We start from the raw sequence: 19,222 nt of genomic DNA, 5'->3' as shown, positions 1-19,222 counted from the left end.
AATACAAATTAGGAAATGTTTTATGCCTGGAAAGTATTATTTATTATACCTCAAACAGCATAAATCTTTATGGACATAAACCTCCAGACAGCTCACTGTATTTGACATCGTAGTCATTAATTGAATGGATCCCATGTGACTTGCAAAAGCCAGAGAAATGCAGAACATAACGAATTTGGAAGGAATTTGGAGGAATGGGCCCAGGGTGGGACCAAGTACAATTTGGAGACCAGGTCATGAAAGAAAAGAAAGGGATTGTGTTTAAGAATTGTTGAGGGTATGGGGCGCCTGGGGGGCTCAGTCGGTTAAGCGGCCGACTTCGGCTCAGGTCATGATCTCGCGGTCCGTGAGTTCGAGCCCCGTGTCGGGCTCTGTCCTGCCAGCTCAGAGCCTGGAGCCTGTTTCAGATTCTGTGTCTCCCTCTCTCTGACCCTCCCCTGTTCATGCTCTGTCTCTCCCTGTCTCAAAAATAAATAAAATGTTTAAAAAAAATTAAAAAAAAAAAAGAATTGTTGAGGGGAGCCTGGGTGGTTCAGTCAGTGGGCCATTGGACTCTTGATTTTGGGCTCTGATCTTGTGGTTTATGGGATCGAGCCCCACCCAGGGCTCTGTGCTGCTGACCAAGTGGAGACTGCTTGGGATTCTCTCTCTCGGCCCCTTCCCTGCTTCCACATGCAGCCTCATGCACGTTCTCTCTTTCAAAATAAATAAATAAACATTAAAAAAAAATGGTTGAGAGCATTTATCTTTCTCTGGGTAAGACCTTTCCTTTTCTGTTCCACCACCTGACTCTGGGTCCTGGAACCCTTACAGTGAGGTTGCCTGAAGTTGTAAATGGACTTTGCTTGAACATAAAATGTTTTGCTTTACAAAAGTCAATGGCATAAAATGTCTGTGTGTGTGTTACTGATAATTTAAAAATTATACAAGTCCCGGGGCGTCTGGGTGGTTCAGTCGGTTGGGCAGCCGACTTCGGCTCAGGTCATGATCTCGCGGTCTGTGAGTTCGAGCCCCTCATCGGGCTCTGTGCTGACAGCTCAGAGCCTGGAGCCTGTTTCAGATTCTGTGTCTCCCTCTCTCTGACCCTCCCCCATTCATGCTCTGTCTCTCTCTATCTCAAAAATAAATAAACGTGAAAAAAAATTTAAAAAAAAAATAAAAATTATACAAGTCTTGATATAAAAACAAAGTAGTTGCCATTAAAAAATACATAACAGACGTGGCGGTAGTCCTCAATTAAATGAATTTTGCCTTCTTCTAATGTCTGTGTACCAAGAGACAGACATGCATTCCAACTTCTGGCTGTTTGTAAAAATGAAAATGAAAACTGTTTGGTTAGTGCGGCATCTTGGTTAGGAGGGTGGGGCCACCTAAATTGTAATTCTGGCTCCATGGCTTGGTCGTCTCTGGGATCTCAGGCAAGTTGCTAAAGCTTTTCTGTGCCACCGCTGCTGCGTGGATAAAATCGGGGTTCTGATGGTGCCACTCTGATGGGAACGTGGTGTGGAGTGGGTAAGGTACCCAGAGCAGTTGCTAGCACACAGGACTCACTCAGTAAACGGGAGCTCTCAGTACGTTGACTTCTTGTGCAAACCAAAGTCATGTCAGGGCTTATAGTCAAGTCCTACTATGTAAGGAGATGTTCTCCCTGATTAAGAAATCTGTAATTGCCTCTAGAGGTAGTGGATAAAGTATTACCTCCATACAATCTCTGATCACTCCAGTGCAATTAAATCTAGAAAGAGTGCCTAGAAAGAGTACCTGTTTATCTGAGAGCGGTCTTCAGTTCGCTGAGCTCATTTGCTTTCTGTGGCGCTCGTGGTTTCTCACGTGACCTCCTTTTCTGCAATCTGAGTCCATAGAGCCCAACAAAGCCCTGGAGAAAAGACTGGAAATGGGTGTGAAGGAGGTCTCTCAAAATCAAGTTCAAAAATGAAAACTTCAACAATAATTTCAGACAGTGAAGGGCATGCTGAATATAAATGTTCTCAGTAACATCAATGCCACCAAAGCAGTATTTTTTTCATGAACATTGCATCCTGTTGTACTATACTCTTGTTAAGGTATAAAATAGAAAGACAGATGACAAATTTAAATGTTGGTATCTTCCCCAAATTCTGTTGTAAGCATTTTTTTAAATACATAGCAAACCATTAAGGAATTCTGTGATTTGTGTCTTTAAAAGTCTTTAAATAATGCATTTGAAAACATTTACAAAAGGAAAAACTGTTACAAAAGAGTAAAAACATTTTCCCAAATGACAAGTGTTTATGCTCATTGAACGTAACTACTGCGTCACTTCATTGAAATTCTCAATTTAAATCTTGCAAGATAAACTTTCTATTCCAATACGTATCATCTCCCCTTCCCCCAATAATTGTTCATTATGCAAAAATTCTTTATTGAGGTTTAGATCACAGCGATGGGAAGGACCATTCCTTTACCGCTGTTCCCCAACCATGTTCCAAGGTGCCCCAGGACGACGCAGCAAACTCAGAGGGGCTCCTCAGGATAGTTTAAGTTTTCAAGGGAAATAAAACATCCGTCAGACACCAGGAGAAGCATGAACTTGAGTTGGTTCAGTTTCAGAATTCGGTTTTCACATTCCTTTTGATGACGTCATAAACTTGCAGATGTGGATGTTCAGAAATTTCTGTCACGGGAAGCAAGCACCATGTGAAAATCAGCGCGAGAGGAACAGGAGGCAGCAGTGTCTGAGTCCGAGGTTGGAGAAGCAGAGTCGCACCCCAAAGGTGCTAGCTTCTTAGGACATAGACAACTCTGAAGTTATTCGCACCGGGTTCCTTAATAAATGGAGGGGTCGGGCAATTCTTTTGGCCCAGGGACACCATGAAGAACTGAAGAGGACCCCATGTGCCAATAAAATTGGAAACCTCTGCAGTTATATAAAGTCGGGCTCTGCCCAGTCACTTCCCACAAAGAAAAAACAAATGGGTTCAAACAATTAGATATTAAATTAGCATTTTTCAAGATCCAAGTGATTTGTTTCCTTGTGGCTTCATTTCACAGCTGTGCATGGAACTTAAACCGTTCTTTTAGTGAATAAAGAAATGCTTAATGAAGAAATCGTAATTCTTAATTAGTGAAAAAGATAAAAGAAATGTGTGCTTTTATTATTTGCATAAATAAAACTATACTTATCTGCCATTTGCTCTTTGGTAATCAAATGTATTCCATGAGCCCTGTCGGCCTTCCTGCCCGTTTTAAATTTGAAAGGTCTATGGCAGCAATAATAGAAAATATCTTTAAACTCATTGCAAACTTTTCAATTAATTTTCAAATTAATCACAGCCATTCTGAGAGTTAGGCGGACCTAGAGGTAACAAAAGCCGAGAATAAGTCTTTATCAATGGGTAGAAATTAAAGGTAATGGGACACTGTTATCTGGAAATGAATACCTTCTTTTTTTTTATGATGGCACTTTAAAAAGAAGCTTGCTAATACATTCAGTTGTACAGATATGGAATCTTCCAGGATAATGGTATATAGCTGGCCTGTCTGTACCCCTTTCACTGATGATCTGCAGGGATTACAGGGATTACTAATAAATATCCATTGTTGGTTACCTTACTCAAAATGAGGGATATATGTATCATTATATATATATAATATATATATTATATATAATTGTATAATTATAATATATAATGATATGATATATATCAATAATATATATATTATATATATACACACATATGTATCTTCCACATTTTATATTTAGAAGAATCCAGACCAACAAGTAATGTGAAGTAGGATAAAAGAAAATGTCTTCACATGGAATTCTTTTGCATTTAATGTCTAGTAATGAGAAATAATTGTGAATGGCCACTTGGACACTGTAGTTCTCTTTTTCTAGTATTAAGGCTTGGCTCAAGTATTCATAGCTTCTTTATACTTCCTTTAAGGGCAAATGGAAACAAACCTAGCTAGGTGTGTTTGGGTTGTTTTCTGATGTAGGCACTAACAACTGTTTATAGTTCTTTGCTTGTTTTTTTTTTCCTTTTCTAGCAGCTAAAGAGCAACAACACCCAAAAGCTTTCCTGCCATTCCTGATGCGTTTCAGTAAGAATAACAGCAGAAAAATGCAGGAAGATGTAAACCCCAAAGTCATTCATCAGTACTTATATTCGAGGGTCAGATTGGCTGTCTCTGAGATTTTAAAATAACCAGCCAAGTATACAAAAAAACAAAGAGGTAGACAGAATGTGGCTTCATGGGGACAAAGCATCTTCTCTTCTCTTCTCTTCTCTTCTCTTCTCTTCTCTTCTCTTCTCTTCTCTTCTCTTCTCTTCTCTTCTCTTCGCTCATGGTTCTGATATCATGTTGACAGAGCTTAACAACACCACTTCAACCCCCCAGCGAGCCACTTCTCCAGACACAGAATGGAACATTGATCTCTGGCACCTACCCTTCCCTTTCTGGTATCCCCTGGATCTCCCCCAACGGGGCAGCCCCAGCCCCGGGGACCAAGAAAGACAAGAGGAGAGCCTGGTGTTCTTTTGAGCATAAGCAATTTCACAGACCATCAGCATCACACAAGGCCACCCTGACGATGATGGATCAACACAAAATCAAGACCCCTCCGTAGTCATGTCTGAAAACTGACAAATCACAAAACTGATGGAAACAGCCACCTGTCCAAGCTGATTTGATGACTGCTCTTTCTTTACCAATCACAGTTTTGAGCCTTGCTGTAGTCTTCCCTCCTTCTAGATCTTTAAAAATCTTTAAGATACCAAGTTACATCCCAGCAGCAGCCAATCCAGAACCAGACCCTGCCTCCAAAGCCCCTAACACAAGCCCAGATGCTCTAAGTCTGCTTTAACACCATCTTATTGAACTACCCTGCAATCCTGCGGTGGGGGTTCTTTTGTTAGAGCCAATAAGAGCCAACCACAGATGCGATCCTGATAGGCTTGGTTGGATTACATTGACATGTCTAGCAACATGCTTTTTAAAGTTTACCCTTCCTGGGGCACCTGGCTGGCTCAGTTTGTAGATCATGTGACTCTTGATCTTGGGACTGTGAGTTTGAGCCCCACATTTGCGTGTAGATTGCTTAAAAAATAATATTTTTAATTAAAAAAAGTTTACCCTCCCTGAATACCACCTTCTTATAGCACATGGCCCCATGCTTATCAGGAAATTAATCCCTAACACAGTTAGAATAAGTGTTTTTTTTTTCCTTCTTACACAACATGCTTTTTCAATTAGGTAATTCTGCTCCAACATTATTGCCTACTACAGTTCAGAGGCACAAACCAAGGTTTGGAACTAGAGTGTGTCTGCATTGCAGAACAGACTTAGGGAGGAGATATCTTGGTCGAATGTAACTTTGAATAAGCTTTGAACCTTAACAACTGACCACCAGGTTCCATGCACTAACTTACCTGTGACCTTGGTCAGGTCACTAAACAATCTGACCTGGGTTTCTCAGTCTACACAATAAACATGGGAAATGCTAGCTGAAGTGCCCTCCCATCCTAAAATATGAAGAAAAGCCATCAAAATGCATATATACAAATTCTGGAAATACTAAGTCACTATTATGATTTTTCACGATGGTATAATTATTTCATAATGTTAACAATAATGTTTCTGCCGTCATTTGGATGGATTTGAATCCAGCATTACTGAAAAGGAAAGAGGCAACCAGATGGTCTTTAAATGCAGGTCTGGCATTTCTTTAATATCTTTTCTTCAACGTACAGTCATTGCTTATTTATAGTTGTCTTCTCTGCTAAAGTATAAGTGGTTTGAGGTCAGGACTCACTATGCGTATCCGCAGGACCTAGAACTTCTCCTGGTTCATAAAAAGGCCTCTCAAACAATCCTGGAAGGAGACCATGCGTGGGTGCTATTTTCAGAGGATTTGTTACTCATTTTAAAGAATGCCTTCAAACATCTTTCTCACTTGGTGCCTCTTCTAGACTAAATTTCGTTTCGATTCTGTAAGATTTTCCTTAAAGGGAGTCTCTCTGTTCAGTGTTATCTGAAATACATTGAGTTGTCATTCTTTGAAGAACTAAAATGAGGTGACAGACATGGAATCGTATGTGCAAAACATGCTAGCAACATTCCCAGGACCAAGGTCAACAGTGGATATCACTAGATGCCCACCGTGGACTCTGCATAGCAATCAACCCTCCAGCCTGTACTCACAACTTACATTCTAAAGACAACGTGACAGGTGCCGTGGGACAGGTTCTTGCTTCCAGAAACATGGAGACCAGCACGCAATCTTTGGAGATGGGTTCTTCTAGAATGCATTTACCCGTGTCATTTTGGTTTTTGGAGAGGTTCAGAAGTTTTCAGAAACAGAATCATTAAAAGCTCTTTTTTAAAGATTCTTTTCACAGAGAACTGTCAGATGATATCGTTATTTAGTTTATAAGAAAGCAGTCTCCATTCTATAATTTACACACAGTATATTGCTAGGCCATTTTTAATAGTATTTAATATTAAGTTTCCTTTAATACGCATATAGTAAAACTTTCTGAGGGTAGCAAGACCTTTTTGGCTTTTTCTCAAATACCTAATCTAAACGGGAGGCAGGGGGCACCTGGGTGGCTCAGTCAGTTAAGGGTCGGACTTCGGCTCAGGTCATGATCTCACAGTCCATGGGTTCGAGCCTCGTGTCGGGCTCTGTGCTGATAGCTCGGAGCCTGGAGTCTGTTTTAGATTCTGTGACTCCCTCTCTCTCTGACCCTCCCCCGTTCATGCTCTGTCTCTCTCTGTCTCAAAAAAAATAAATAAACGTTAAAAAAAATTTAAAATAAATAAATAAATGTGAGGCAGAACCCTGATCTCTGCCGATACTGACAGAGTAAAAACTATTGCTCTAACATCCTACAATCATGCCCTCCTCTCATGGGTCTTGGGTGTCAGATCCTTCCTTCTGTTCCCACTGGAGGTGCACAGGTCCAGATTTTTCTAGGAAGCATCACGGACTGTTAATTTTAAAATGGGTACATAGTCATAGAATATAAACATTTTCCATAAAGTCATTATGGCTTACACGGAAACGTTTATGGGTACTATTTGTCCTTTGTTCCCTTGGGCTATTACCACCAAAGACAGCCTGTTAGAACTTCCAGGGCAACTAAACGCTTATGTGTATGAAGTTGATTTTTCCTTGTGGAACCTATTTTATTGAAAATGTCTAGTTGTATTAATAGATAAAAGCGAGTATTCTACATTTTATTGAGACTGAATAGGTATTACCATATAATTGATAATATTATTTGCAATCTAATGGACTTTTAGGATATTTAAGCCCTTGGTAGAAGCAGAAATTCACTGGTACTTAAAATACATGAGATGAAAAATGGTAAATAGCAGCATGAACTTCTGCCAATCATTTTACATTATCCCCCCACCTTGATTCCCAATAAGTTGGACTCCCAAGAAAAAGCCCTTTGCTTGGCTAAGATTAACTTAAGGCACCCAGCACCTGTAATAGTTGGGAAATGAGCAGTTTTCTCACGATTTTGCTGTTTCCGATTCTCCGCTTCAGCAGCCGGTAGAAAACTTGCTAGTCGAAAGTGTCCCTCCTTGTTCTGGAATAATAGATGCCAGTCCCCGAAAGTGGGTCCTAGCCTGGCCAGTCCGCCCTGTGGTCCCCGGACAGGGCGTGACGGACAAGGCCACTGGAGTCACCGGTTCACGTGAGCAGAGGGTGGGAGAAGAGCCGGCTCTTGCCTTCACACTCTGTGTGCACCTGGCCCTGTCCCCGGCATGTATCCCCACCCCCCCACTTCTCAGCACCAGCAGCCTTGCCACGGTCCCCCACACGAGCCACTAAACTCTCTCCTGCTCCATCCGCACCATAAAGAGTCTGTTCTCAGCCCTGCATCCAGAGGAAACTTTCGTAAACACAGCTCCATCAAAGTATGATTTATATACAATAAATGCACTGTTTTAGGCTGCAGTTTCTGAGTGTTGACAGATGTATACACCCATGTAACCACTGTCAAAGTGATTCTCCAAAAACGCTAATCGGACCACAACATGCCAGTGTCTCTGGTCTCTCTCAGAGCAGAAGCCAGAGACGTTCCAGGACTGACGAATCCTGTGTGATCTGGGGCCTTACTGCAGCTCTCCACATGGCCCCAGGACCCACGCCACTTCCCTCACTGGCCTTCTCCCCTCTTGTCTGACGTGCTAATTAAGCACATTCCTCTTCAGGGTCTTAGTGCTGTTCTCCCTTTCAGGAACATTCCTTCCACCATGCACCACCTTTAGGTCTATGCTCCAGGGTCACCTTCTCCGGGAGGTCTTCCATAGCCACAGAGTTTACAGTAACAACCCCTGTACAGCACGTGTGTGTGCATGTACACACACACACACACTCGTGTTGCCTATGTCTGTTTTATTTTCCCATTACACCTGTATTCGTTTCCTGTGGCTGCTGTAACAAAATACAACAAACGAGGTGGCTTAAAACAACAGGAATTTATTCTCTAACAGTTCAGGAGATCGGAAGTCAAGTGAAGGTGTCAGCAGAGTGGGTTCCTTCCAGAAGCTCTAAAGGAGAAACCGTCCATGCCTCTCTCCCTGCCTCTGGTAGTTGCCGGCCATCCTTGGCATCCCCTGGCTTGTAGCCACATCACTCCAACCTCTGCCTCTGTCTGCACAGCGCTTTCTCCTCCCTGTGTCTCTCTGTGTCCTTTTGTGTGTCTTATGAGGACACGGCCATAGGATTTAGGGCCTGTCCTCGTCCAGGAAGATGAGGATCTCATCTTGGTCCTTAATTATATCCTGTAAAGACCATATTTCAAATAAGGTTATATTCTGAGGTCCCAAGTGGACGTGAATTTTTGAGGGGACACCATTCAACCCAGCACACGCTTAACACGGACGAATAATGCATTTTGCTCTCTTGATAACGAATTGCCAACCACCGTTAGGAAGCAGCTCCCTGCGACAGGAACTTTTGCTGCGTTCAGTACTGTATTTCCAGTGGCGAGAGGCACAGTGGTCACTCCGTGAACATTGGCTGGGGGAGTGAGTGGTTTATAGCTGAATCTGCCAAAGCAGGAAGTCAGGCGGCCTGCAGGGATGCAGTGAGAGGCGAAGGCCGGAGGTTAGAGAGGTGGGTGTTTCAAATAGACAAACGAGCGGGTTGGTAAGTCAGAGTAAATCGCTGGAGGAGTCCACCTCATGATCAGCGATCACAAGGTAGATTCTCAGAGGCATGAGTTAGAGGTGGTGACTCTTAAGATAGTCCAAGCAGCTCCCTCCACCTCCTCGGAGTCTCGCCAGTGGGATGGTCTTTTGTCAGCTTAAAAAGGCCATATGTGCATTTGTTTCCTGCGGCTGTTATAACAAATGGACACAAAGTGGATGACTTTCAATAACACAGATTTACTCTCCTGTAGTTCTGAAGGCCAGAAGTCTGCAGTCAGGTTCACTGGGCTGTCATCGACGTGTCAGTACGACCACGCTGCCCCCAGAAGTTTTAGGAGAAAATCCTTGTACTTGTCTGTTCCAGCTTCTAGAGCTGCATTCCTTACATTTCTTGGCTCATGGCCCCTTCCCGCGTCTTCAAAGACAACAATATAGCATCTTATTTCAGCGGTATGTCTCCTCCTTCTTACGTACAAAGTACATTTTGTCAAATAAGGTAACATTTACAGGTTGGAGGGATACCTTTGGGGACACTATTCAGCCCACCAGAGGGATCCTAACTAGAGACCAGCCATGGATCTTGGGACAAGTATAGAGAGTTCCAGATTCTTCCTTCCTGATTTCCCAGTGCAGGAAGTGGTGGGATTCTGTGCTTTCATTTAACTAACAGGAATGACTCATTTTCTACCCTAATTAGTTTCTCTGCTGAGGGCAGGGCTACTTGTAAGGAAAGGGCCCAATTTGAAACAAGCAAGTACGTCGACCTTACGCTCATAACATTTGAAACCCCCCTCTTTTTTGTACTTGATGTTTCATTTATCGTATCGTCATAGATGATCTGTCTGTGCGAGTTGCCTCAGTATTTTGTGAAAAGAGAGGGTGTAATTAATAATGCAGATTTAAGATAAGATGAGGATCGTCCCCAGGAGGGAAGAGCTGGCTGGTGGTCCTTGACAGCATTGAGTCCCTGTGAGCTGAACACATCTACAAGGAGCACAGTGGCTGCTGCTCCATCAGAAGACAGGTCAAGAAATCATGGGTCAGTGAGTTAATGCTACTGATGCAGTTTGGGTAATTACATTTTCCCAAAATGTAAAGCTTGGAGAGAGCCATTTCTTTCTACAAATGAAAACAGTTGAACTTGTTTCCTAGACAGTCATAATTCCAATGCTGCTGTTTCTCTGAAAGCAAAGATTTGTTTTCTAAATGTGATAAGCCATGTAGGGCAGCTTCTGGTTTGGGCTACAAAATATCCAGGAATGAGGACCAAGACACTAATGCTTCCATATGTTTCTCATTGGATAAGATCTCGTTCGTCAACAAGAATTAAAATACTTCCGTTTCATCATAAAAATATCCACCTATCTAACGTTCTTATGACCACCACGTCTGCACCGCCAACCTTATTAACAAGACCACATCAGAAACAAAACAGCTCACCTCATGGCTCTAGATGCCAAAGTTAAAGCCGATGTGCTCTTTAAAACCTTTAGTTAGGGGGTGCCTGGGTGGCTCAGTCGGTTAAGCGGCCAACTTCGGCTCTGTTCTCACTGTTCGTGGGTTCAATCCCCACGTCAAGCTCTGTGCTGACAGCTCGGAGCCTGGAGCCTGCTTCCGATTCTGTGTCTCCCTCTCTCTCTGCCCCTCACCTGCTTGCATTCGGTCTCTCTCTCTGTCTCTCAAAATAAGTAAACATTAAAAAATACAACTTCTGGTTATAGTTCAGAAGTTTAAAGAGGTGGAGATTTTCACGTTTTTTTTTTTTATTTTTTTTAACGTTTTATTTATTTTTGAGACAGAGAGAGACAGAGCATGAACGGGGGAGGGGTAGAGAGAGAGGGAGACACAGAATCGGAAGCAGGCTCCAGGTTCCGAGCCATCAGCCCAGAGCCCGACGCGGGGCTCGAACTCACCGACTGCAAGATCGTGACCTGAGCTGAAGTCGGACGCTTAACCGACTGAGCCACCCAGGCGCCCCGATTTTCACGTTTTTAAGTAATGTCCATTTAGCCCTGCCCCACCGGAAACCACTGAGGCTGCAAAGTGGGCAGTGTCCCTCCAACATAAAGAATCAAAGTAAGCAAGGTGTCTCTGACACGAAGCTTTGCTGAAAATCAAATTTCGAGTTCCCAGAGACTCTGGCCCTGAGGCCCGTTACAACGCAGAAGTAAACGTGATAAAATCTTGTGACGGCACATCAACTCTCCGGTTTCTGTGCCAGCATAACATAGTAACGGATTTCAAACTGTTTTGCTATTTAGCTCTGAGCTGAGCGCTTATAATTTTAGCAACTCAGATAGTCCATGTAAGAGTGAGAATTTTGTCACAATATTGTTGGTCTATGTGACAAGTTTTAATGGAGAAAAGGTTACATTTGCATATTCTCCAGTTCCATTAACATTTCTAAAATGAAGCCCAGTAACAAATGAGAGTTATGAGTTCGCTCCGGTAGAAAACTGTAGATGGTTCTTATTTCTGAGTCTTTACTCCGTCGTCTAGTTATATACGACAGCTGGCATGTCTCAAGGGTCCACACTGCGTGCCAGATACTGCTCCAAGGGGTTCGTATATATTATTTCTGATCATCCCACCAATACTTCCAGGTAGGAATTATTATCTCATTATGAAAGATGGACTCAAAGCAAAGAGCACGCCAGCCAGTGGAAATTCAGCAGGAAACCAGAGGCAGACAGAGGAGCCCAAGGCTGCAGAAAGTGTTCATGGTGGGTGGAGCAGGATTCGAACCAACTCTGACTGCATCCAAAGAACTTTTGCCCACCATGGCACTCTGCCTCTGGAGGGGGAAGGGGGCAAAACAAATCATTTCAAAGTGGCACATTTTCAGGCAGAATTTTTAGTATAAGCTAAAGCAGTGTCTCTCTTTACACTTATGTTCTTTCGTGTCAGTATCAGCTCTAATGTCAATAAACCCATCAGTAACAGGTTATTTTTAAAAAATTAAATGGCATTATATAAATATTGTAAATATGTACATACGTCCTTTAGAGCAATCTTAGGGTAACAATCGCTCGTATATATCTATCTATTGCTCTTAATACCTTGCCAACCACTTTCACGTTCATTATCTCATGTGTCATTTCAAAAGATATCCCATGAAATAGGTGGTATTATTTGCCACATTAGATCCATGGAAACCAAGCCCAGCAAACAGTGAGGGACTTGAAGAGAGAAAGCCAGATGTTCAAGTTTGGAACGCTTTCCTAGCTACTCTCGTACCAAATCCTGGGTCCATTCTACTAAAATAATCCAGGAGCAAAAGACTTTAAAACATGTTTGCTCAACACAAGTGGTCAGACACACTTCATGTTTGGACCAGAGTTTCTCAGCCCTGGCTCTAATGACAGTTCAGGGATGGAGAATTTTTTCTTGTGCACTGTAGGATGTTGACCCGCATTCCTGGCCTCTCCCCACTGGATGCCAGGAACATCTAACAGTTGTGACAACCAAAAATGTCTTAGGTCATTGCCAAAAGTCTGCTGTGGACACTGTTTTAAACATATTTTTTTAAATTTTTTTAAATGTTTATTTACTTGAGAGAGAGAAGAAAGACCGAGCACAAGTGGGGGAGGGGCAGAGAGAGAGGGAGACACAGAATCTGGGGTCCAGGCTTTGAGCTGTCAGCACAGAGCCCGACGCGGGGCTTGAACTCGGGAACGGCAAGATCATGACCTGAGCTAAAGCTGGACGCTTAACTGACTGAACCACCCAGGCGCCCCTAAACATATTTATTTTTGAGACATTGTCTAAAGAAAGAATCCTTCTTCTAGACGTTATTGCAAGGCAGTGATTACAGCAGCCAACACAGTTATATGGTTAAATTTATCTATTTGAAAGCAGACAGCCGAGTTTCATTCTGGCTCCACCACTTAAGTTGGTACCATCTGTAAGTCAAATTTCCTCCTCTGTAAAATGAAAATAAACCACAGAAGGCTACTTAAGGATTAAAGAGTTAAGGCGTGTGAACAGGGAACCATGGCAACTGACTTTTAGTGCACTCCTGTTGTTTCTTAAGGTTATTTTTCTGGCTGTTCTGTAAACCTAAACAAATCTGAATGTTCTTAGATTTCTTCTCCACAATAGTCACTGCAGACCAGAAACAGCGTTTTTGCATTTGTGTGAAAGGCCCTTCGTGATCTCATCCCAAACTTGCTTTCTAGCCCTGCCTCTACGATCCGGCCTCCCGGGCAGGCTTCCTCCACACAGCCTGTTTCTTAGCCATTCCCCGGCTAGTCTGAGAATGTACCTTTTCCAAATCCACCAACCCCTCCGCAGCCCCGAACCTCTCCCTATGCTGATCCTTTATTGGTATGTGTCTTTTCCAGAACATCTTTGTCTTGTGAGCCACTCCTTGTCCTTCAGGATTAAGACCCTTATGCAAGACCATATCATATGCCAAATTCTGGTCCAAATGAGATGGACATTTTACTTCCTCTGGGCCTCCAGTTATTTCTCTGGAGTCTATCTCCATGGACAACAAAAAATCCGAGCGATCTAATTTAAGGGAAACAAAACCATTCTGGAAAAAGAGACTTGGATGTAAATCGTTCCCCCCCAACTTATTGTTGAGGGGGTACACCTTTAGCATCACTCTTGTGAAATTGAGGAAGGCACTTGAAAACACTAGTAGTATCCTCTTAGACAGCACCTGCTGCTGTGGATAAGGCTGGGGAATGCCAGTTAGAATAAACCGGAAGCGAACTGCTCGGACGCACAATCCACTCCAGCATGATTCCTGGAAAGCTGGTTTAGGCTAAGAGACATCAAGTCATTTTGAACACTAATTTACCGTTGTCGTAAGTCTTACCCGGCTTTGTGATCTCCCTCACCCCCTTTCACTCTGTCCCAGAGTCCCCCCCCCCGGGACCCCACTTTCACATGTTGTCATTGCACCAGAGGAGGATTGGAGCACGGCAGCTGAGGGAATTTCTTCATGCTGTGGGAAAAACCCTTGTCCCCGTGAAGCTTACAGCAGAGAAAGGGCAGAGTGATGAATCATCGTAACAAAAACGATGGAGGGGAATTTCAGCCAGTTATAAGTGTGGTGGATGAAATATGGCGGTAGTAAGATGATATGAAGGGTCAGGCTTGTTTGCCTGGAAGCTTCTAGGAGATGCCCTCCGAGACATACGAACTAAGACCTGGTCAAGACAAGAGAGCACCATGCAGAGACCTGAGGGAGGAGCCTCCCCCAGAGTACCAGGATCTTGAGATGGGAACAGCAGAACTGTTTTCAATAGGAAGGAAGCAATTCAGGAAACTTGGTGCAGGAAGCTCAGGAACAGGGAGGAGTCCTCTGTGTGGGAGGTGGCTGTTGTCCTTGGTGCAGTGGGAAGCCACTGGAAGGTTTCGGTGACAGAATTACTGATGCATAGTAAAGACTGCACAGTTTGGCAGTATGGAGAGTGTGTGTGTGTGTGTGTGTGTGTGTGTGTGTGTGTGTGTGTGTCTATCTGTCTAGGTGTGTCAGGGGAGGGGGGAGCGTTCCAGAATGACCAATTGGCCAGAGAAAAGATGTCATTAGAACTGAGGAAACACTCCCTGCCCAGATACTTCCTTCACTCTTTCCTTCATGCCTTCACTCTCCCAAAGCACATTTATGTAACGTTCATCATGTACCGGGGATATTGTATGCTCTAGTGAGCAAACATGACCGAAAGGGCTGCGGTCCTGGCCTCAGAGAACTTACCACAGTGTGGAGACGGAGGCAGCGATGGGACGCAGTCCACAACAAAATGGAGGCACTACCGCTAGGCATTGCATGGATGGACTCACGGAAGGCCTCCCTGAGGGAATCACAGGGAGCCCGGGGTCCTGAGTTTGAGTGAGAAACCGCTGGGCCAGAGCTGTTCCAGGTGCCAGAACAGAGGTGGGCGAGAGCACCGTCCAGATGTCTGCCAGTGCAGGGAGCCCAGGGAGGCAGCGGGACGCAAGGCTGGCAAGTCGGGAGATGGCAAGCCAAGCAAAGGCCTCACGAGCCATGGGAATATCCTGGTCTTTATCCCGAAGACAGCGGGAACCACCGAAGGGCTTTAAGCAGGGAAGCGGCCCGATCAGTTTTGTGTTTGTGCCCAGTCCGATGCCTTAGGTAGGAAGAAGGGTGCGTGGGAGGTGACTGGCTTGGTCAGCGGGGTGAAAGGTGAGAAACAGGTCTGGGAAAAGAGTAGTGGGGCAGAGGGGATGTCTGGGATTCCAGAGTTTTCAGGGGAAGCTGAATAGCCTTTTTCCCCCTAGGCTCATGATTCCTTAGAAAGTGCATCTGCTCTGAGTTTGGGCTGTGTGTGTGTACATGTGCGTGTGTATATACATGCATCCACACAAACGAACCCGTGTGTGTGCATGTGTGTAGAGGGTCCCTCAGACTGTTCCCCTAGAGATCTTGTTCCAAAGGTGTTACTGATATATGCCATATAGAGCAGTTACTATCCGGTTAATAAAATAGGCTCAAATGAATTCTTTACTAATCACTTTCCAATAGCACAGGCTCACCCGAATTCATCTTAGCCATCCAGTACCTATAGGACACTGCTAATCTTAATGTATAGGGTATTCTGTAGATTTTTATTTCATTTGAACAAAGAACACAATTTTACTTGGCTGCTATTCTGAGCAGAGGGGCTGTGGGTGCTATCTCGATGTTGCAGAAGTGGTTTAGAATCATGCGAGAGAAGGACATTAAACTTAAAAAAGTAACACAAGCTTCCTGTGTTCTTAATCTGTAATTTCTACTTTGATCACATAGCCAAAAAAAAAATGTAATAATTTGTCTGTTACCAGCAATCACTTATGGGTAGTTTGTAGCAGATGTATTACTGTACTATCTGTCCTTTTGAAAATATGTGTGGCTACCTAAAATTTTATGTCAATTTATTAACTACTTAATGCACATTAAATCAAATGCTTGATCTTGCCAAGAAAAACTAAGCTAATTCAAAAGGAATCCCATTGATGATTGTCTTCAGAGCCGTGAAGGGAGTGCTAACACGTTTCAAGGTTTGCTTGACAGCCTCTGTGGGTTGTGATAAAGGAAATATAAAGAGAACAGGTTACAATCTACGAGGATGCTTTTAACCTTTGTCTGTTCCTTCTCTGCCCCATTTTTTTGTGACTCCTCTTCTCCAACGACAGCACTGACCCAGCATCAACAGGATGGATGCTCTTGAGCTGTTTCTCTGGGAGTAGAGTGGTTATTGCCAAGCTATCTCGTTTGTCTTTCACCCTATCCTTTGGATAAATAGTACCCTTTTGTGACACGTGGGGTCACCTTTTTATCTGCGGTCTCAGAGGTTGCTTTTTTATTTCTCTGTTAAAAATGGGTTCCCTGCTACAGGAATGGAATCCATACAATTGGCCCTGTTAGCCCCATGTCCTAGCTGGTTGAGCCGATTGACTTCATAAAACAATATTCATTTGCATGGTACAGTCAGTCTTGTGTTTTAGGGTGGACTTAAATGTCTCAGAGCATGTTTCTTAAAATTAAGTCAACAACCATCTTCTTGGAGTAGCTCAGATGTGAAAAGAAGCATGGAGGAGAAAAATGTACAGTGAAAAAATACATATTAACATTGTATGAATAAACCCAACTCTTGAACTTCCTTTTATAAATTCTTCTTGTTCCTCCACTTTTCCCTCTGGAGAATCGTTTAAAGAAGAGATGATGATAACAGTAACAGTAATAATAGTCAGAAAATAATAAAGAAGGCATCAGGTTCTATCACAACATTTTGGGTTTTGGATTGGACCCCATCCAGTTATATTTTCTCTTGTCTGATAATTTAGCTAAATGCTGTCCTTGAATCAGACTGTTGAAACAATATATTAGAAAACCAATGTGGCCTTGAGGCGCCTGGGTGGCTCAGTCGGTTGGGCGGCCGACTTCGGCTCAGGTCATGATCTTGCGGTCCGTGGGTTCGAGCCCCGCGTCGGGCTCTGTGCTGACTGCTCAGAGCCTGGAGCCTGTTTCGGATTCTGTCTCCCTCTCTCTGACCCTCCCCTGTTCATGCTCTGTCTCTCTCTGTCTCAAAAATAAAATAAACATTAAAAAAAAAATTAAAAAAAAAGAAAACCAATGTGACCTTATAAATTCTCCATTTAAGCCCAAATTAAAAATGTGTATATTAATAAAATCATGTGACACTTTAAGTCATTTTTTTTCACAATCTTCATAAACATGTAACTTCAGTTGATACATTTAAGGTTTTATATGTATAGGGTGTGTGTGTTCAGCATACGTACGTACGTGTATACCTACACGCACCTCCAAGCCATCAACTTAAGGACGTCTTTTCAGATTCTTTTAAGTGAATGTGCGTGCATGAAAACCAGACCGGCTATTTGTGAAATAGTTCCGTGTAAACTCAAGTACGTTTCATAAATGGGTTAAGCGCGTGTTAACACTGTGGTAGGATTTCTCTCTCATGTTCTCCTGCCTTCTCCTTGTTCAGAGAATTTGGATGGAGAGACCCAGAGCTACCGGAAGTGATCCAGATGTTACAACACCAGTTTCCTTCAGTCCAGTCTAATGCTGCAGCCTACTTACAGCACCTCTGTTTCGGAGACAATAAAATTAAAGCCGAGGTAAGCGCTACTTGGATTCTTAAGCGACTGGTGGTAGATTTCGTCAGCACCGAGGTCTATAGAGTAGTGTTGAAAGGGGAAAGGAATAGGAAAACCAAAGTTATGTTTCCAAAATTTAGATCCATGTGTAAGACCGAAATGGCACCTTCTGATTAACTGGCGTGTGTATGCATAGTCTTCTTTTTCAATATTTGGATACTGAGAAGCAGATGACCAAATATACCTTCTAGTATTAACACAGGCAAAATGGTCAAACGCTGGACTTTTCATGTGATTTGCCTTCCTCTTCCCAATATCATCCCTGGAGTTATCTCTGCCTCTAAATCTTTTTTTTTTTTTTCAACGTTTATTTATTTTGGGGACAGAGAGAGACAGAGCATGAACGGGGGAGGGGCAGAGAGAGAGGGAGACACAGAATCGGAAACATCTGCCTCTAAATCTTCAAGAAATAAAAAGCATCGTACGTTGTCTCCTCAACTTACAAGATTACTGCAGTCACCTATGATATCATCTCTCCTTTCTGGAAAACTCACTTACAGGATGAGAACTCTAGGCAATAGATAAGCTTTGTGTTACAATCAAGGATTTTGAGCCATTTACAGAATGACTAGGGAATATAACACGGGTGGATGTGGTCCAGGAAAGAATATATTGTCTGCACCCATTATGTAAACAATCGTTAACATGCTTGGTGTTCTTGGACTACTTTGTATATACACTGTGCTGCGTGGTATTTCTAGAAAATCACAGTGGTCGGCATAGCTCACTCTGATTTTTTAGACAAGGGACAAGTATTTGCATTAAGCTGCTGAGTAATCAAACGTTTTAAAACAATTTGATAAGCTATAAAGAGTCATCTCCCTAGCATGGGAGCAGTTCTGGGGATCAGTCAAAATCGGTTTCAGAGTGGAAACAAGAAATTTAGAGATATAATTGCAATTTATTGTAGATTTTGCTTGCTTGCATTAGTATGGATATAGCCTGATGGCTTTTCATCATTTCTTTCTATCTTCCACTGGGACTTAGAGGACTTAGCAGAAAGGTCACGTGTCTTTGTGGATTGAATAAAGGACAGTGGTTCTCAGCCAGGTGTGATTTTTGCCTCCCAAGAGATAGTTGACAACATCTGGAGACACTTGTGGTTGTCACAATTGGAGAGGACCGTGGCGGTGCTATCAGCATGTTATGGGTAGGGTTAGGGATGCTGCAGAACTTCCTAAAATGCACATGCACCGGGCAGCAACCGCAGCAAAGAGTTATCCAGTCCCAAATGTCAACAGTGGTGTCAACAGTCACATAAAGAAAAATATTGTTCATCCAAGATAAGTTTAAAAATGCCAAAAATACTATTAAAATTATATAAATGATCTACAAATAAAGCAAAGTTAAATTTGAGTTCTGTCCCCAATGGAAATTCTCTCAATCCTTCTATGCCTTTAATAGAAAACCAAAGAGTCACTCAAAATGAAGGACAGAT

General features: G+C 43.0%; 1 protein-coding gene across 5 annotated transcripts in view; it reads left to right on the top strand.

Moving 5' to 3' along the window:
* The window catches only part of CTNND2 (catenin delta 2), a 945,427-nt gene that overhangs the window by 674,196 nt on the left and 252,009 nt on the right, over positions 1–19,222 (top strand). For all 5 annotated transcript variants that reach the window (XM_086676153.1, XM_086676178.1, XM_086676183.1 and 2 more), the window contains exon 10: positions 17,613–17,745. In XM_086676153.1, the coding sequence (XP_086532279.1) occupies positions 17,613–17,745 (133 nt within the window). The remainder of the gene's footprint in view (positions 1–17,612; positions 17,746–19,222) is intronic.

The sequence above is a fragment of the Puma concolor genome, chromosome A1 (assembly GCF_028749965.1).
Source record: "Puma concolor isolate L17-30 chromosome A1, mPumCon1.1.hap2, whole genome shotgun sequence".
In the NCBI taxonomy this organism is placed as follows: domain Eukaryota; kingdom Metazoa; phylum Chordata; class Mammalia; order Carnivora; family Felidae; genus Puma; species Puma concolor.
This window is presented reverse-complemented; position numbering and strand designations above follow the sequence as displayed.